We start from the raw sequence: 22,500 nt of genomic DNA, 5'->3' as shown, positions 1-22,500 counted from the left end.
TTATGGTTGTGAGGTCTGGGGTCCGCTCACCCAACAAAGACTTCACAAAATGGGACAAACACCAAATTGAGACTCTGCACGCAGAATTCTGCAAAAATATCCTCCGTGTACAACGTAGAACACCAAATAATGCATGCAGAGCAGAATTAGGCCGATACCCACTAATTATCAAAATCCAGAAAAGAGCCGTTAAATTCTACAACCACCTAAAAGGAAGCGATTCACAAACCTTCCATAACAAAGCCATCACCTACAGAGAGATGAACCTGGAGAAGAGTCCCCTAAGCAAGCTGGTCCTGGGGCTCTGTTCACAAACACAAACACACCCTACAGAGCCCCAGGACAACAGCACAATTAGACCCAACCAAATCATGAGAAAACAAAAAGATAATTACTTAACACATTGGAAAGAATTAACAAAAAAACAGAGCAAACTAGAATGCTATTTGGCCCTACACAGAGAGTACACAGCGGCAGAATACCTGACCACTGTGACTGACCCAAAATTAAGGAAAGCTTTGACTATGTACAGACTCAGTGAGCATAGCCTTGCTATTGAGAAAGGCCGCCGTAGGCAGACATGGCTCTCAAGAAAAGACAGGCTATGTGCTCACTGCCCACAAAATGAGGTGGAAACTGAGCTGCACTTCCTAACCTCCTGCCCAATGTATGACCATATTAGAGAGACATATTTCCCTCAGATTACACAGATCCACAAAGAATTCGAAAACAAATCCAAATTTGAAAAACTCCCATATCTACTGGGTGAAATTCCACAGTGTGCCATAACAGCAGCAAGATTTGTGACCTGTTGCCACGAGAAAAGGGCAACCAGTGAAGAACACACACCATTGTAAATACAACCCATATTTATGCTTATTTATTTTATCTTGTGTCCTTTAACCATTTGTACATTGTTAAAACACTGTATATATATATATATAATATGACATTTGTAATGTCTTTACTGTTTTGAAACCTCTGTATGTGTAATGTCTACTGTTAATTTATTTTTGTTGTTTTTCACTTTATATATTCACTTTGTATGTTGTCTACCTCACTTGCTTTGGAAATGTTAACACATGTTTCCCATGCCAATAAAGCCCTTGAATTGAATTGAATTGAATTGAATTGAGAGAGAGAGAAGGGGGGGGAGAAAAATGGACAGACAGAGAGAGAGCTGGACAGACAGAGAGAGAGAGAGAGAGAGAGAGAGAGAGAGAGACAGAGAGAGAGAGAGAGATGGACAGACAGAGAGAGAGAGAGAGAGATGGACAGACAGAGAGAGAGAGAGAGAGAGAGAGACAGAGAGAGAGAGAGAGATGGACAGACAGAGTGAGAGAGAGAGAGAGAGAGAGAGAGAGAGAGAGAGGAATACAGCTGTGTGGTTTTTCTAAAAAGAAGAGAGAGAGAGAAGAGGACAGGAGGTGTAAGGCAGGAGGGTGAATGATCCACTGGGATAGAAGAGAGAGAGAGAAGAGGACAGGGTACAGCATGTCTCGGTCTGTGTGTGTGTGTTTGTGTGTGAGTGTGTGTGAGTGTGTGTGTGAGTGTGTGTGAGTGTGTGTGTGTGTGTGTGTTATTGTGTGTGCGTATGCGTGTGTGTGTGTGTGAGTGTGTGTGAGTGTGTGTGTGTGTGTGTGTGTGTGTGCGTGTGCGTATACTCAGCGTTGTGCTGGTTAAATACCAGGTATTCATTCTGGTAAAGTTAAGGTCTGGGATAAGGTAAACAACATTAAGGGGCTGTACTCAGCGTTGTGCTGGTCATATACCAGGTATTCATTCTGGTAAAATTAAGGTCTGTTAAGGTCTGGGCCTACGTGTTCCTCTAGAATGATCCAGAACATGTCCTTGACTCTAAACTATTGTTGTTAAATGTTTCCACCATTATTTCTCCATGCAACTCATTCTTTATAATTGTTGATGCACTATCTATCAGCCCTATCTATCAGCACTATCTATCTGCACTATCTATCTGCACTCTCTATCAACACTATCTATCAGCATTATATATCTGCACTCTCTATCAACACTATCTATCAGCACTATCTATCAACCCTATCAACACTATCTATCAACACTATATATCAGCCCTATCTGTCTGCACTATCTGTCTGCACTATCTATCAACACTATCTATCAACACTATCTATCAGCCCTATCTATCAACACTATCTATCATCCCTATCTATCAGCACTATCTATCTGCACTATCTATCAGCCCTATCTATCAGCACTATCTATCAGCACTATCTATCTGCACTCTCTATCGACACTATCTGTCAGCACTATCTATCTGCACTATCTATCTGCACTATCTATCAACACTATCTATCAACACTATCTATCAGCACTATATATCAACCCTATCAACACTATCTATCAACACTATCTATCTGCACTATCTATCTGCACTCTCTATCAACACTATCTATTAACACTATCTATCAACACTATATATCAACACTATCTATCAACACTGTCTATCAGCACTATCTATCAGCCCTATCTATCAGCACTATCTATCAACACCATAAACACTATCTATCAACACTATCTATCAACACTATCTATCAACACTATCTATCAGCCCTATCTATCAACACTATCTATCATCCCTATCTATCAGCACTATCTATCTGCACTATCTATCAGCCCTATCTATCAGCACTATCTATCAGCCCTATCTATCAGCACTATCTATCTGCACTCTCTATCGACACTATCTGTCAGCACTATCTATCTGCACTATCTATCTGCACTATCTATCAACACTATCTATCAACACTATCTATCAGCACTATATATCAACCCTATCAACACTATCTATCAACACTATCTATCTGCACTATCTATCTGCACTCTCTATCAACACTATCTATTAACACTATCTATCAACACTATATATCAACACTATCTATCAACACTGTCTATCAGCACTATCTATCAGCCCTATCTATCAGCACTATCTATCAACACCATAAACACTATCTATCAACACTATCTATCAACACTATCAACACTATCTATCAACACTATCTATCAGCACTATCTATCAACACCATAAACACTATATATCAACACTATCTATCAACACTGTCTATCAGCACTATCTATCAGCCCTATCTATCAGCACTATCTATCAACACCATAAACACTATCTATCAACACTATCTATCAACACTATCAACACTATCTATCAACACTATCTATCAGCACTATCTATCAACACCATAAACACTATCTATCAACACTATCTATCAACACTATCTATCAACACTATCTATCAGGCTTTGATGCTTGTGTTTGCTGCACCTTGTGGTTTGATATGCATCTGATGTCTACCTCAACGTTCTCAACGTTCTCTAGGGGGAACTTGCAGGCTGAAAGGCCATGCGCTTCTAGTGTTAACCTGTTTGGCATAGGGAGCAGTATTCTTACGTCCGGATGAAAAGCCAGAAGCTAGGATATGCATATAGATAGGTAGATTTGGATATAAAACACTTTAAAGTTTCTAAAACTGTTAAAATAATCTGTGATTATAACATAATTTATTTGGCAGGCGAAACCCTGTGGACAAACCATCCAGGAAAAAGAAAATTGAGTTCACTGTGTTTTCAATTGGGTTTCTATTGGAAACTAGATTTCTGAGGCACCTGGTGGCAGTTCCTAGGGCTTCCACTAGAGGTCAACAGTCTTTAGAAATTGGTTGATGTTTTTCTTTTGAGTAATGAAGAAGTACGGCTAATCAGAATGAGTGTCAAGCCAAGCTCGCTCCTCTTTGATTTTATCCGCTCTTGAACACAGTATATTCCGTCTTACATTTTATCGATTATTTACGTTTTAGGATACCTAAAGTTGGATTAGAAAAGTTGTTTGAAATGTTTGGACCAAGTTTACAGGTAACTTATTAGATATTTTGGAGTCATGCTGGGCGAGGTGGAACCGGTGTTTTTCTGAATCAAACGCGCCAAATAAATGGACAATTTGGGGATATAACGAAGGGATTTATTGAACAAAAGGACCATTTGTGGTGTTTATGGGACATTTTGGAGAAGATCTACAGGCATGAATTATATCGTTATTTCTGCCTTTCACCTCCCGGGTTGAAAATGATTTGTTTTGCATTGGTATGATGATGACCTTGGTTTGCTTTCGCCATAAAGCCTTTTTCAACTCTGACACGGCGGCTGGATTAAAACACGTTAAGCTTTATTTTGATGTGTTGCATTGTGATTTCATGAAAGTTAAATATTTATAGTAATTTCATCTGAATTTCGCACTCCGCAGTTTCACCGGATGTTGTCGAAACGTTCCGCTAGCCGTAACTTAAAGGATATTGTGTGTAGATGAGTGAGATATAAAAAATAAAATGAAGACATTTTTATTTTAGGGTATAACACAATACAATGTGGAAAAAGGTGGTGGGAATATTTTCTGAAGACACTGTACATATAACCTGTTTCATGTCCATGTTTTGACTTATAAATGATTATAATTTATTATAAATGATTATTAATTGTTATTATAAATGATTATAAATTCAAGTTGAATTAAATATTTATTCTCTCCTCTTCTCTCCTCCCGTCTCCCCTCCTCCCCCCTCTTCTCCTCCTCCAGATATAGCTCCATATTTCCGTGTGTCTCCGGGCCAGGTCCAGACCCATCTAGAGGGTAACAGGCTGGTACTGACCTGTCTGGCTGAAGGCTCATGGCCTCTACAGTACCGATGGATCCTCAACAACACAGATATCACACACTTCTCTCCACTATACACGTAAATATACCTTAAATATACCTTATATAATGTACCTCTCTCTTTATATATACCTTATATAATATACTCTACCTATCTACCTGCTTCTCTCTACTATACACGTAAATATACCTTAAATATATATACATCTCTCTATAAATATAGCAATATATAATATACCTCTCTCCATAGATATACCTATATATAATATACCTTTCTCTATAGATATACCAATATATAATATACCTCTCTCCATAGATATACCTATATATAATATACCTTTCTCTATAGATATACCAATATATAATATACCTCTCTCCATAGATATACCTATATATAATATACCTTTCTCTATAGATATACCTATATATAATATACCTATATATAATATACCTATATATAATATACCTATATATAATATACCATTATATAATATACCTATATATAATATACCATTATATAATATACCTATATATAATATACCTATATATAATATACCTATATATAATATACCATTATATAATATACCTATATATAATATACCATTATATAATATACCTATATATAATATACCTATATATAATATACCTATATATAATATACCTATATATAATATACCTATATATAATATACCTATATATAATATACCTATATATAATATGCCTATATATAATATACCTATATATAATATACCATTATATAATATACCTATATATAATATACCTATATATAATATACATATCTATAGATATACCTTTATATAATATACCTATATATAATATACCTATATATAATATACCTATATATAATATACCATTATATAATATACCTATATATAATATACCTATATATAATATACCTCTCTCTAAAGATATACATATATAATATACCATTATATAATATACCTATATATAATATACCATTATATAATATACCTATATATAATATACCCATATATAATATACCTATTTATAATATACCTATATATAATATACCTATATATAATATACCATTATATAATATACCTATATATAATATACCTATATATAATATACCTCTCTCTAAAGATATACATATATAATATACCTATATATAATATACCTATATATAATATACCTATTTGTAATATACCTATATATAATATACCATTATATAATATACCTATATATAATATACCTATATATAATATACCTCTCTCTAAAGATATACATATATAACATACCTATATATAATATACCTCTATATAATATACCTCTCTCTAAAGATATACATATATAATATACCTATATATAATATACCATATAATATACCTATATATAATATTCCTCTATATAATATACCTATATATAATATACCTATATATAATATACCTATATATAATATACCTATATATAATATACCTCTCTCTAAAGATATACATATATAATATACCTATATATAATATACCATATAATATACCTATATATAATATTCCTCTATATAATATACCTATATATAATATACCTATATATAATATACCTATATATAATATACCTATATATAATATACCTATATATAATATACCTCTCTCTAAAGATATACATATATAATATACCTATATATAATATACCATATAATATACCTATATATAATATTCCTCTATATAATATACCTATATATAATATTCCTATATATAATATTCCTATATATAATATACCTATATATAATATACCTATATATAATATACCTATATATAATATACCTATATATAATATACCATTATATAATATACCTATATATAATATACCTATATATAATATATCTCTATATAATATACCTATATATAATATACCTATATATAAAATATACCTATATAAAATATACCTATATATAATATACCTATATATAATATACCTATATATAATATACCTATATATAATATACCATTATATAATATACCTCTATATAATATACCATTATATAATATACCTATATATAATATACCTATATATAATATATCTCTATATAATATACCTATATATAAAATATACCTATATAAAATATACCTATATATAATATACCTATATATAATATACCTATATATAATATACCTATATATAATATACCATTATATAATATACCTATATATAATATACCTATATATAATATACCTATTTATAATATACCTATATATAATATACCTCTATATAATATACCATTATATAATATACCTATATATAATATACCTATATATAATATATCTCTATATAATATACCTATATATAATATACCTATATATAATATACCTATATATAATATACCTATATATAATATCCCTATTTATAATATACCTATATATAATATACCATTATATAATATACCCATATAAAATATACCTATATATAATATAACTATATATAATATACCTATATATAATATACCATTATATAATATACCTATATATAATATACCTATATATAATATACCTATTTATAATATACCTATATATAATATACCTCTATATAATATACCATTATATAATATACCTATATATAATATACCTATATATAATATATCTCTATATAATATACCTATATATAATATACCTATATATAATATACCTATATATAATATACCTATATATAATATATCTATATATAATATACCTATCTATAGATATACCTATATATAATATACCTATATATAATATACCTATATATAATATAACTATATATAATATACCTCTCTCTATAGATATACCTCTATATAATATACCTATATATAATATACCATATAATATACCTATATATAATATACCTCTATATAATATGCCTATATATAATATACCTATATATAATATATCTCTATATAATATACCTCTATATAATATACCTCTATATAATATACCTTTATATAATATACCTGTTTATAATATACCTATATATAATATACCTATATATAATATACCTATATATAATATACCTATATATAATATACCTATATATAATATTCTTCTCTCTCCCCGTCAATGTCTTTTTCATACTTTATCTTCCTGACTTGAGAAACCTGAGGGCAACTTTTATCTGATGTCTGTGGTAGTGTGTATATCAGCAGTCAGCACCCATCCTGTTCTCTCCATCCTCCTGTCTTCCCCTCTCTCCCCAGAGGGGTATGCATGATCTATCAGATAATAATATATAGATGAAGATATTTCTCTATATATAATGTGTTGTGGAATGTATGATAGATATATATATATATGTGTGAACACTCTCCTGTCTGTCTCAGCTCTCACACACTCTGAGCTTTTATCTCTTTCCTCGTGGAGTGTTGACATGAGACGATGTGTTAAAAGGCCAAGGAGGACAGGAGGCGGACGCAGGGCAATAACTGCTGCTAGAATAAAGTCTGAGACAAACACAACTACAGACACACTCCTGTCTGCACTCACACATACAGACAGATACACACCACTGCAAACTCAAAGACTAACTCTTCAACTCCAGCGAGGTCTGGGTTTTGTTGACTAAGCTTCCCTCTCTCATTTACACTATAGGAGGGCTGGGGGTTCGATAGGACCACCACGAGGTCTGGGTGTTGTTGACTAAGCTTCCCTCTCTCATTTACACTACAGGAGGGCTGGGGGTTCGATAGGACCACCACGAGGTCTGGGTGTTGTTGACTAAGCTTCCCTCGCTCCAACCGTGCTGTGATACATTACTGCTTTTTACATCACTCACCCATAGAGTATGGAACATACATACAATGAGAGAGAGAGATGGAGAGAGACAGAGAGAGAGAGAGAGATGGAGAGAGACAGACAGATAGATGAGAGAGAGAGAGAGAGAGAGAGAGAGAGAGAGAGAGAGAGAAAGAGAGAGAGATGAAGCGAGAGAGATGGAGAGAGAGAGAAGAGGGAGGGAAGAGGGAGAGAGAGAGAGAGAGAGAGAGAGAGATGTTTATCATTCCAAATATGGGTGGTAATGGTAGTGATAACAGTTTAGTGATGGTAGTAGTAGTCGTAGTAATGATGATTGTAGTTGTAGTACTGATATAAAGGAGAAGATGACCGTTATTTAGTTATAAGTTAGTTATAGTTTCATTTTCCATAATTTGTATACTATTATACTATTGACTGTTACCATTTTATTGTTATTATTTTTGTAGTTAATTGTGTATTATTATTTACTACCATTTTATATTATTATTTGCTATCATTTATAATTTTGTTACAATGTATATTGTATACATTGTTGCTTTGGCAATATTGACATAATGTTTTTCATGCCAATAAAGCAGCTTGAATTTGAATTTGAATTTGAGAGAGCGAGCGATGGAAAGAGACACACCCTTTCTCTCTGTTTCTGCGGGGGAATGACCCAGCAGTTTGTAGCCAAGTATTGATTGAGATGACAAGTGGTATTCTGCATCGGACGTTAGAACAACAACAACACAACGACGCTGGGTGTATTATCATCGCAAAATATTATGACTACGTTAGTTTGACAATGTTAGAATAGAGTTAGTTTGATAATGTTAGGATAGAGTTAGTTAGACAATGTTAGGATAGAGTTAGTTTGACAATGTTAGGATAGAGTTAGTTTGATAATGTTAGGATAGAGTTAGTTAGACAATGTTAGGATAGAGTTAGTTTGACAATGTTAGAATAGAGTTAGTTTGACAATGTTAGAATAGAGTTAAATTGGCAATGTTAGGATAGAGTTAGTTAGACAATGTTAGGATAGAGTTCGTTAGACAATGTTAGAATAGAGTTAGTTTGACAATGTTAGGATAGAGTAAGTTTGACAATGTTAGAATAGAGTTAGTTTGACAATGTTAGGATAGAGTTAGTTTGACAATGTTAGGATAGAGTTAGTTAGACAATGTTAGGATAGAGTTCGTTAGACAATGTTAGAATAGAGTTAGTTTGACAATGTTAGGATAGTAAGTTAGACAGTTTTAGGATATAATTGACAATGTTTGGGCATATTGTCACAACAGCACAGTTAGACAATGTTAGGATAGAGTTAGTTTGACAATGTTAGAATAGAGTTAGTTAGATAATGTTAGGATAGAATTGACAATGTGTGAACGTATGGCCACAACAGCCCATTTCAACAGCAGTGTAATGGTTTTTTCTCTAGTGATGCTCCAGTCTGAAGCTGAAACATCACTGTGTCTGTTGTTGACAACATCACAAGGACACGCTGTCTGGAATATTTGGCTGTGTGTGTGTTTGGCCGTGTGTCTGTGTGTGTGTGTGTTTGGCCGTGTGTGTGGGTTGGCCGTGTTTGTGTGTTTGGCCGTGTGTGTGTGTTTGGCTGTGTGTGTGGGTTGGCTGTGTGTGTTTGTTGGTGTGTGTTTGTTGGTGTGTGTGTGTGTGTTTGTTGGTGTGTGTTTGTTTGTGTGTGTTTGTTGGTATGTGTTTGTTTGTGTGTGTTTGTTGGTGTGTGTGTTTGTTGGTGTGTGTGTTTGTGTTTGTATTTGTTGGTGTGTGTTTGTTGGTGTGTGTTTGTTTGTGTGTTTGTTGGTGTGTGTGTGTGTGTGTGTGTGTTTGTTGGTGTGTGTGTGTGTTTGTGTGTGTGTTTGTTGGTGTGTGTTTGTTGGTGTGTTTGTTGGTGTGTGTGTGTGTGTGTGTGTGTTTGTTTGTTTGTTGGTGTGTGTGTGTGTGTGTGTGTGTGTGTGTGTGTGTATTTGTTGGTGTGTGTTTGTTGGTGTGTGTTTGTTTGTGTGTTTGTTGGTGTGTGTGTGTGTGTGTGTGTGTGTGTGTGTGTGTGTGTGTTTGTTGGTGTGCGTGTGTGTTTGTGTGTGTATTTGTTGGTGTGTGTTTGTTGGTGTGTGTTTGTTTGTGTGTTTGTTGGTGTGTGTGTGTGTGTGTGTGTGTGTGTGTGTGTTTGTTTGTTTGTTGGTGTGTGTGTGTGTGTGTGTGTGTGTGTGTGTGTGTGTGTGTGTGTTTGTTGGTGTGTGTTTGTGTGTGTGTGTGTGTGTGTGTTTGTTGGTGTGTGTGTGTGTGTGTGTGTGTGTGTGTGTGTGTTTGTTGGTGTGTGTGTGTGTGTTTGTTGGTGTGTGTGTGTGTTTGTTGGTGTGTGTGTGTGTGTGTGTGTGTTTGTTGGTGTGTGTGTGTGTTTGTTAGTGTGTGTGTGTGTTTGTTGGTGTGTGTGTGTTTGTTGGTGTGTGTGTGTGTGTGTGTGTTTGTTGGTGTGTGTATGTGTTTGTTGGTGTGTGTTTGTTTGTGTGTGTGTTGGTGTGTGTGTGTGTGTGTGTTTGTTGGTGTGTGTGTGTGTTTGTTAGTGTGTGTGTGTGTGTGTTTGTTAGTGTGTGTGTGTGTGTGTGTGTGTTTGTTGGTGTGTGTGTGTGTGTGTGTTTGTTGGTGTGTGTGTGTGTTTGTTGGTGTGTGTGTGTGTTTGTTGGTGTGTGTGTGTGTTTGTTGGTGTGTGTTTTGTGTTTCATCCAGGTTGGGTGTAATGGGGTTTTAATGGGCAACCTGGCATCGGGCAGTAGACACACACACACGCACACACCTCCGCCTCCCCATCTGTCCCTCTATAGAAGTACAGTTCACACATTCTCTCCTCTTCCTCTCTCCTCTTCCTCTCTCCTCTTCCTCTCTCCTCTTCCTCTCTGCTCTTCCTCTCTTCTCTTTCTCTTTCTCTCTGTGTCTGTCTCCTCCAAGGTCACATCATCCTTCCAGTCTGTTTCACCCATTTTTTTCTCTCTCTCTCTCAATTCAATTCCATTCAATTCAAGGGCTTTATTGGCATGGGACACATGGTATGTTATCCCAGAGGTAATGACACTGTGGTGTTTCACCCAGTCCTCTCTCTCTCTAGGTATGTTATCCCAGAGGTAATGACACTGTGGTGTTTCACACAGTCCTCTCTCTCTCTAGGTATGTTATCCCAGAGGTAATGACACTGTGGTGTTTCACCCAGTCCTCTCTCTCTCTCTAGGTATGTTATCCCAGAGGTAATGACACTGTGGTGTTTCACCCAGTCCTCTCTCTAGGTATGTTATCCCAGAGGTAATGACACTGTGGTGTTTCACCCAGTCCTCTCTCTAGGTATGTTATCCCAGAGGTAATGACACTGTGGTGTTTCACCCAGTCCTCTCTCTCTCTAGGTATGTTATCCCAGAGGTAATGACACTGTTGTGTTTCACCCAGTCCTCTCTCTCTCTAGGTATGTTATCCCAGAGGTAATGACACTGTGGTGTTACACCCAGTCCTCTCTCTCTCTAGGTATGTTATCCCAGAGGTAATGACACTGTGGTGTTTCACCCAGTCCTCTCTCTAGGTATGTTATCCCAGAGGTAATGACACTGTGGTGTTTCACCCAGTCCTCTCTCTCTCTCTAGGTATGTTATCCCAGAGGTAATGACACTGTGGTGTTTCACACAGTCCTCTCTCTCTCTAGGTATGTTATCCCAGAGGTAATGACACTGTTGTGTTTCACCCAGTCCTCTCTCTAGGTATGTTATCCCAGAGGTAATGACACTGTGGTGTTTCACCCAGTCCTCGCTCTCTCTAGGTATGTTATCCCAGAGGTAATGACACTGTGGTGTTTCACCCAGTCCTCTCTCTCTCTAGGTATGTTATCCCAGAGGTAATGACACTGTGGTGTTTCACCCAGTCCTCTCTCTAGGTATGTTATCCCAGAGGTAATGACACTGTGGTGTTTCACCCAGTCCTCTCTCTCTCTCTAGGTATGTTATCCCAGAGGTAATGACACTGTGGTGTTTCACACAGTCCTCTCTCTCTCTAGGTATGTTATCCCAGAGGTAATGGCACTGTGGTGTTTCACCCAGTCCTCTCTCTAGGTATGTTATCCCAGAGGTAATGACACTGTGGTGTTTCACCCAGTCCTCTCTCTCTCTAGGTATGTTATCCCAGAGGTAATGACACTGTGGTGTTTCACCCAGTCCTCTCTCTCTCTAGGTATGTTATCCCAGAGGTAATGACACTGGGGTGTTTCACCCAGTCCTCTCTCTCTCTCTAGGTATGTTATCCCAGAGGTAATGACACTGTGGTGTTTCACCCAGTCCTCTCTCTCTCTAGGTATGTTATCCCAGAGGTAATGACACTGTGGTGTTTCACCCAGTCCTCTCTCTCTCTCTAGGTATGTTATCCCAGAGGTAATGACACTGGGGTGTTTCACCCAGTCCTCTCTCTCTCTAGGTATGTTATCCCAGAGGTAATGACACTGTGGTGTTTCACACAGTCCTCTCTCTCTCTCTAGGTATGTTATCCCAGAGGTAATGACACTGTGGTGTTTCACCCAGTCCTCTCTCTAGGTATGTTATCCCAGAGGTAATGACACTGGGGTGTTTCACCCAGTCCTCTCTCTCTCTAGGTATGTTATCCCAGAGGTAATGACACTGTGGTGTTTCACCCAGTCCTCTCTCTCTCTAGGTATGTTATCCCAGAGGTAATGACACTGTGGTGTTTCACCCAGTCCTCTCTCTCTCTAGGTATGTTATCCCAGAGGTAATGACACTGTGGTGTTTCACCCAGTCCTCTCTCTCTCTAGGTATGTTATCCCAGAGGTAATGACACTGTGGTGTTTCACCCAGTCCTCTCTCTCTCTAGGTATGTTATCCCAGAGGTAATGGCACTGTGGTGTTTCACACAATCCTCTCTCTCTCTAGGTATGTTATCCCAGAGGTCCAGAGGTCGGATGCTGGGTTGTATCAGTGTGTGGTCAGGAACAGGATGGGAGCCCTGTTACAGAGGAGAGCTGAGGTGCAGGTCGCCTGTAAGTACACACACACCTCTCTCTCTTTATCTCTCTCTCTCTTTATCTCTCTCTCTCTTTATCTCTCTCTCTCTCTTTTATATCCATCCCTCTCTTTATCTTTATCTCTCTATCTTTATCTCTTCCTCTTGCTCCCATCTCCCTCTCATTATCTCCCTCCCTCTCTCTCTCTAACTCTCCATCTCCCTCTCTTTATCTCCCTCTCTCTCTCTCTTTATCTCTCTCTCTCTCTGTCTCTCTCTCTCTCTCTCTCTCTTTGTCTCTCTCTCTCTCCCTCCCTCTCTCCCCATCTCCCTCTCTTTATCTCTCTCTTTCTCCATCTCCCTCTCATTATCTCCCTCCCTCTCTCTCTCTCACTCTCCATCTCCCTCTCATTCTCCCTCCCTCTCTCTTTCACTCTCTTTCTCTCCCTAATGTCCCTCGTTCTCTCTCTCTCTAGTCATGGGTAACTTTTCTGGTGAAGAGCAGCGTCGTACGGTCAGTGTTGGTCGAGCTGCGGTCCTGAACACTCCAACCGTCAGCTGCTTCCCTAGACCGCAGGTCACCTGGTACAGAGACGGTCACAAGATAATCCCCAGCAACAGAGTGTGAGTACCGCTGCTAACTTAAACCACAATGTTCTAGTTAATGCTCAAATAATGGTCAAAACGCAACAGTTTCAAATCGTCAGGTTAAAAAAAAAAATAACTCACTCAATGAAGATTCGGGGGTCAACACTTTGTGGTTGGGGTCAAACCTCGTGCAGAGGTTTAAACACAGTGGATGTAACAGACGTTTCTTTGGTCTGAATGTGATTCAGTAACATCTTGTTAGTGGCAGGGGTTTGGGCCGTATCCACATTCTAACAGGCGCAAGCCAAGAAGCTAGAGGGAGTTGATTGTCTCTGCTGTAACCAAGAAGCTAGAGGGAGTTGATTGTCTCTGCTGTAACCAAGAAGCTAGAGGGAGTTGATTGTCTCTGCTTTAATCCAGAACCTGGAGTGGATTGATTGTCTCTGCTGTAATCAAGAAGCTAGAGGGAGTTGATTGTCTCTGCTGTAATCCAGAACCTGGAGTGGATTGATTGTCTCTGCTGTAATCAAGAAGCTAGAGGGAGTTGATTGTCTCTGCTGTAATCAAGAAGCTAGAGGGAGTTGATTGTCTCTGCTGTAATCAAGAAGCTAGAGGGAGTTGATTGTCTCTGCTGTAATCAAGAAGCTAGAGGGAGTTGATTGTCTCTGCTGTAATCAAGAAGCTGGAGTGGATTGATTGTCTCTGCTGTAATCAAGAAGCTAGAGGGAGTTGATTGTCTCTGCTTTAACCAAGAAGCTAGAGGGAGTTGATTGTCTCTGCTGTAATCAAGAAGCTAGAGGGAGTTGATTGTCTCTGCTGTAATCAAGAAGCTAGAGGGACTTGATTGTCTCTGCTGTAATCAAGAAGCTAGAGGGAGTTGATTGTCTCTGCTTTAACCAAGAAGCTAGAGGGAGTTGATTGTCTCTGCTGTAATCAAGAAGCTAGAGGGAGTTGATTGTCTCTGCTTTAACCAAGAAGCTAGAGGGAGTTGATTGTCTCTGCTGTAATCAAGAAGCTAGAGGGAGTTGTTGTCTCTGCTGTAATCAAAAAGCTAGAGGGAGTTGTTGTCTCTGCTGTAATCAAAAAGCTAGAGGGGGTTGATTGTCTCTGCTGTAATCAAGAAGTTAGAGGGGGTTGATTGTCTCTGCTTTAACCAAGAAGCTAGAGGGAGTTGATTGTCTCTGCTGTAATCAAGAAGCTAGAGGGAGTTGACTGTCTCTGCTGTAATCAAGAAGCTAGAGGGAGTTGATTGTCTCTGCTGTAACCAAGAAGCTAGAGGGAGTTGATTGTCTCTGCTGTAACCAAGAAGCTAGAGGGAGTTGATTGTCTCTGCTGTAATCAAGAAGCTAGAGGGAGTTGACTGTCTCTGCTGTAATCAAAAAGCTAGAGGTGGTTGATTGTCTCTGCTTTAACCAAGAAGCTAGAGGGAGTTGACTGTCTCTGCTGTAATCAAAAAGCTAGAGGGAGTTGACTGTCTCTGCTGTAATCAAAAAGCTAGAGGTGGTTGATTGTCTCTGCTTTAACCAAGAAGCTAGAGGGAGCTGCATATCATTTATTAGATAGTTAATAACCTTTTACCTCCGCTGTGACGGGACTTTATTCATTACAACTCTGATGCTAATCAACTGTTCAAATAAAGTTGATCAAATGGACTACACTGTAATGTTTTAGTTCTAAGGGAAATTAAAATAGACTTACGTTTTTTTCTTGGACTTTGTAGAATTATATTAAACACATCCTTTACTTTGTCAAAACAAATAACTATGTAGAATTATATTAAACACATCCTTCACTCTGTCAAAACAAATAACTATGTAGAATTATATTAAACACATCCTTCACTCTATCAAAACAAATAACTATGTAGAATTATATTAAACATATCCTTCACTCTATCAAAACAAATAACTATGTAGAATTATATTAAACACATCCTTCACTCTGTCAAAACAAATAACTATGTAGAATTATATTAAACACATCCTTCACTCTATCAAAACAAATAACTATGTAGAATTATATTAAACACATCCTTCACTCTATCAAAACAAATAACTATGTAGAATTATATTAAACATATCCTTCACTCTATCAAAACAAATAACTATGTAGAATTATATTAAACACATCCTTCACTCTGTCAAAACAAATAACTATGTAGAATTATATTAAACACATCCTTCACTCTGTCAAAACAAATAACTATGTAGAATTATATTAAACACATCCTTCACTCTATCAAAACAAATAACTATGTAGAATTATATTAAACACATCCTTTACTTTGTCAAAACAAATAACTATGTAGAATTATATTAAACACATCCTTCACTCTGTCAAAACAAATAACTATGTAGAATTATATTAAACACATCCTTCACTCTATCAAAACAAATAACTATGTAGAATTATATTAAACACATCCTTCACTCTATCAAAACAAATAACTATGTAGAATTATATTAAACACATCCTTCACTCTATCAAAACAAATAACTATGTAGAATTATATTAAACACATCCTTCACTCTATCAAAACAAATAACTATGTAGAATTATATTAAACACATCCTTCACTCTGTCAAAACAAATAACTATGTAGAATTATATTAAACACATCCTTCACTCTATCAAAACAAATAACTATGTAGAATTATATTAAACATATCCTTCACTCTGTCAAAACAAATAACTATGTAGAATTATATTAAACACATCCTTCACTCTATCAAAACAAATAACTATGTAGAATTATATTAAACACATCCTTCACTCTATCAAAACAAATAACTATGTAGAATTATATTAAACACATCCTTCACTCTATCAAAACAAATAACTATGTAGAATTATATTAAACACATCCTTCACTCTGTCAAAACAAATAACTATGTAGAATTATATTAAACACATCCTTCACTCTGTCAAAACAAATAACTATGTAGAATTATATTAAACACATCCTTCACTCTGTCAAAACAAATAACTATGTAGAATTATATTAAACACATCCTTCACTCTGTCAAAACAAATAACTATGTAGAATTATATTAAACACATCCTTCACTCTGTCAAAACAAATAACTATGTAGAATTATATTAAACACATCCTTCACTCTGTCAAAACAAATAACTATGTAGAATTATATTAAACACATCCTTCACTCTGTCAAAACAAATAACTATGTAGAATTATATTAAACACATCCTTCACTCTATCAAAACAAATAACTATGTAGAATTATATTAAACACATCCTTCACTCTATCAAAACAAATAACTATGTAGAATTATATTAAACACATCCTTCACTCTGTCAAAACAAATAACTATGTAGAATTATATTAAACACATCCTTCACTCTATCAAAACAAATAACTATGTAGAATTATATTAAACACATCCTTCACTCTGTCAAAACAAATAACTATGTAGAATTATATTAAACACATCCTTCACTCTGTCAAAACAAATAACTATGTAGAATTATATTAAACACATCCTTCACTCTATCAAAACAAATAACTATGTAGAATTATATTAAACATATCCTTCACTCTGTCAAAACAAATAACTATGTAGAATTATATTAAACACATCCTTCACTCTATCAAAACAAATAACTATGTAGAATTATATTAAACATATCCTTCACTCTGTCAAAACAAATAACTATGTAGAATTATATTAAACACATCCTTCACTCTATCAAAACAAATAACTATGTAGAATTATATTAAACATATCCTTCACTCTATCAAAACAAATAACTATGTAGAATTATATTAAACACATCCTTCACTCTGTCAAAACAAATAACTATGTAGAATTATATTAAACACATCCTTCACTCTGTCAAAACAAATAACTATGTAGAATTATATTAAACACATCCTTCACTCTGTCAAAACAAATAACTATGTAGAATTATATTAAACACATCCTTCACTCTGTCAAAACAAATAACTATGTAGAATTATATTAAACATATCCTTCACTCTGTCAAAACAAATAACTATGTAGAATTATATTAAACACATCCTTCACTCTGTCAAAACAAATAACTATGTAGAATTATATTAAACACATCCTTCACTCTGTCAAAACAAATAACTATGTAGAATTATATTAAACACATCCTTCACTCTGTCAAAACAAATAACTATGTAGAATTATATTAAACACATCCTTCACTCTGTCAAAACAAATAACTATGTAGAATTATATTAAACACATCCTTCACTCTGTCAAAACAAATAACTATGTAGAATTATATTAAACACATCCTTCACTCTATCAAAACAAATAACTATGTAGAATTATATTAAACACATCCTTCACTCTATCAAAACAAATAACTATGTAGAATTATATTAAACACATCCTTCACTCTGTCAAAACAAATAACTATGTAGAATTATATTAAACACATCCTTCACTCTATCAAAACAAATAACTATGTAGAATTATATTAAACACATCCTTCACTCTGTCAAAACAAATAACTATGTAGAATTATATTAAACACATCCTTCACTCTGTCAAAACAAATAACTATGTAGAATTATATTAAACACATCCTTCACTCTATCAAAACAAATAACTATGTAGAATTATATTAAACATATCCTTCACTCTGTCAAAACAAATAACTATGTAGAATTATATTAAACACATCCTTCACTCTATCAAAACAAATAACTATGTAGAATTATATTAAACATATCCTTCACTCTGTCAAAACAAATAACTATGTAGAATTATATTAAACACATCCTTCACTCTATCAAAACAAATAACTATGTAGAATTATATTAAACATATCCTTCACTCTATCAAAACAAATAACTATGTAGAATTATATTAAACACATCCTTCACTCTGTCAAAACAAATAACTATGTAGAATTATATTAAACACATCCTTCACTCTGTCAAAACAAATAACTATGTAGAATTATATTAAACACATCCTTCACTCTGTCAAAACAAATAACTATGTAGAATTATATTAAACACATCCTTCACTCTGTCAAAACAAATAACTATGTAGAATTATATTAAACACATCCTTCACTCTGTCAAAACAAATAACTATGTAGAATTATATTAAACACATCCTTCACTCTGTCAAAACAAATAACTATGTAGAATTATATTAAACACATCCTTCACTCTGTCAAAACAAATAACTATGTAGAATTATATTAAACACATCCTTCACTCTGTCAAAACAAATAACTATGTAGAATTATATTAAACACATCCTTCACTCTGTCAAAACAAATAACTATGTAGAATTATATTAAACACATCCTTCACTCTATCAAAACAAATAACTATGTAGAATTATATTAAACACATCCTTCACTCTATCAAAACAAATAACTATGTAGAATTATATTAAACACATCCTTCACTCTATCAAAACAAATAACTATGTAGAATTATATTAAACACATCCTTCACTCTATCAAAACAAATAACTATGTAGAATTATATTAAACACATCCTTCACTCTGTCAAAACAAATAACTATGTAGAATTATATTAAACACATCCTTCACTCTATCAAAACAAATAACTATGTAGAATTATATTAAACACATCCTTCACTCTATCAAAACAAATAACTATGTAGAATTATATTAAACACATCCTTCACTCTGTCAAAACAAATAACTATGTAGAATTATATTAAACACATCCTTCACTCTATCAAAACAAATAACTATGTAGAATTATATTAAACACATCCTTCACTCTGTCAAAACAAATAACTATGTAGAATTATATTAAACACATCCTTCACTCTATCAAAACAAATAACTATGTAGAATTATATTAAACACATCCTTCACTCTATCAAAACAAATAACTATGTAGAATTATATTAAACACATCCTTCACTCTATCAAAACAAATAACTATGTAGAATTATATTAAACACATCCTTCACTCTATCAAAACAAATAACTATGTAGAATTATATTAAACACATCCTTCACTCTATCAAAACAAATAACTATGTAGAATTATATTAAACACATCCTTCACTCTATCAAAACAAATAACTATGTAGAATTATATTAAACACATCCTTCACTCTGTCAAAACAAATAACTATGTAGAATTATATTAAACACATCCTTCACTCTATCAAAACAAATAACTATGTAGAATTATATTAAACACATCCTTCACTCTGTCAAAACAAATAACTATGTAGAATTATATTAAACACATCCTTCACTCTATCAAAACAAATAACTATGTAGAATTATATTAAACACATCCTTCACTCTGTCAAAACAAATAACTATGTAGAATTATATTAAACACATCCTTCACTCTATCAAAACAAATAACTATGTAGAATTATATTAAACACATCCTTCACTCTGTCAAAACAAATAACTATGTAGAATTATATTAAACACATCCTTCACTCTGTCAAAACAAATAACTATGTAGAATTATATTAAACACATCCTTCACTCTGTCAAAACAAATAACTATGTAGAATTATATTAAACACATCCTTCACTCTGTCAAAACAAATAACTATGTAGAATTATATTAAACACATCCTTCACTCTATCAAAACAAATAACTATGTAGAATTATATTAAACACATCCTTCACTCTGTCAAAACAAATAACTATGTAGAATTATATTAAACACATCCTTCACTCTGTCAAAACAAATAACTATGTAGAATTATATTAAACACATCCTTCACTCTATCAAAACAAATAACTATGTAGAATTATATTAAACACATCCTTCACTCTGTCAAAACAAATAACTATGTAGAATTATATTAAACACATCCTTCACTCTATCAAAACAAATAACTATGTAGAATTATATTAAACACATCCTTCACTCTATCAAAACAAATAACTATGTAGAATTATATTAAACACATCCTTCACTCTGTCAAAACAAATAACTATGTAGAATTATATTAAACACATCCTTCACTCTGTCAAAACAAATAACTATGTAGAATTATATTAAACACATCCTTCACTCTGTCAAAACAAATAACTATGTAGAATTATATTAAACACATCCTTCACTCTGTCAAAACAAATAACTATGTAGAATTATATTAAACACATCCTTCACTCTGTCAAAACAAATAACTATGTAGAATTATATTAAACACATCCTTCACTCTATCAAAACAAATAACTATGTAGAATTATATTAAACACATCCTTCACTCTATCAAAACAAATAACTATGTAGAATTATATTAAACACATCCTTCACTCTGTCAAAACAAATAACTATGTAGAATTATATTAAACACATCCTTCACTCTGTCAAAACAAATAACTATGTAGAATTATATTAAACACATCCTTCACTCTGTCAAAACAAATAACTATGTAGAATTATATTAAACACATCCTTCACTCTGTCAAAACAAATAACTATGTAGAATTATATTAAACACATCCTTCACTCTGTCAAAACAAATAACTATGTAGAATTATATTAAACACATCCTTCACTCTATCAAAACAAATAACTATGTAGAATTATATTAAACATATCCTTCACTCTATCAAAACAAATAACTATGTAGAATTATATTAAACACATCCTTCACTCTGTCAAAACAAATAACTATGTAGAATTATATTAAACACATCCTTCACTCTGTCAAAACAAATAACTATGTAGAATTATATTAAACACATCCTTCACTCTGTCAAAACAAATAACTATGTAGAATTATATTAAACACATCCTTCACTCTATCAAAACAAATAACTATGTAGAATTATATTAAACACATCCTTCACTCTATCAAAACAAATAACTATGTAGAATTATATTAAACACATCCTTCACTCTGTCAAAACAAATAACTATGTAGAATTATATTAAACACATCCTTCACTCTGTCAAAACAAATAACTATGTAGAATTATATTAAACACATCCTTCACTCTGTCAAAACAAATAACTATGTAGAATTATATTAAACACATCCTTCACTCTGTCAAAACAAATAACTATGTAGAATTATATTAAACACATCCTTCACTCTGTCAAAACAAATAACTATGTAGAATTATATTAAACACATCCTTCACTCTGTCAAAACAAATAACTATGTAGAATTATATTAAACACATCCTTCACTCTGTCAAAACAAATAACTATGTAGAATTATATTAAACACATCCTTCACTCTGTCAAAACAAATAACTATGTAGAATTATATTAAACACATCCTTCACTCTGTCAAAACAAATAACTATGTAGAATTATATTAAACACATCCTTCACTCTGTCAAAACAAATAACTATGTAGAATTATATTAAACACATCCTTCACTCTGTCAAAACAAATAACTATGTAGAATTATATTAAACACATCCTTCACTCTGTCAAAACAAATAACTATGTAGAATTATATTAAACACATCCTTCACTCTATCA

The 22,500-nt window shown here is 33.6% G+C and overlaps 1 protein-coding gene and 1 long non-coding RNA gene across 4 annotated transcripts in view; both read left to right on the top strand.

Annotated features, from left to right (window-relative positions):
• Positions 1-22,500, top strand: part of LOC110517267 (protein sidekick-1-like) — a 382,699-nt gene that overhangs the window by 114,971 nt on the left and 245,228 nt on the right. The window contains exons 2-4 of the mRNA XM_036972702.1: positions 4,621-4,777; positions 13,379-13,485; positions 13,925-14,072. Of these exons, the coding sequence (XP_036828597.1) occupies positions 4,621-4,777; positions 13,379-13,485; positions 13,925-14,072 (412 nt within the window). The remainder of the gene's footprint in view (positions 1-4,620; positions 4,778-13,378; positions 13,486-13,924; positions 14,073-22,500) is intronic.
• On the top strand, positions 11,607-12,765 carry LOC118947705. Of its 3 annotated transcripts, none has more exons than XR_005041886.1 (3): positions 11,607-11,624; positions 11,796-12,495; positions 12,551-12,765. It is a non-coding gene; the product is annotated as an uncharacterized LOC118947705 (long non-coding RNA). The 3 variants fall into 3 exon arrangements; XR_005041885.1 differs by having other exon boundaries at positions 11,616-11,913; positions 12,028-12,495; XR_005041887.1 differs by lacking the exon at positions 11,607-11,624 and adding an exon at positions 11,654-11,685.

This window comes from Oncorhynchus mykiss, unplaced genomic scaffold (genome assembly GCF_013265735.2).
Source record: "Oncorhynchus mykiss isolate Arlee unplaced genomic scaffold, USDA_OmykA_1.1 un_scaffold_190, whole genome shotgun sequence".
Lineage (NCBI taxonomy): Eukaryota > Metazoa > Chordata > Actinopteri > Salmoniformes > Salmonidae > Oncorhynchus > Oncorhynchus mykiss.
This window is presented reverse-complemented; position numbering and strand designations above follow the sequence as displayed.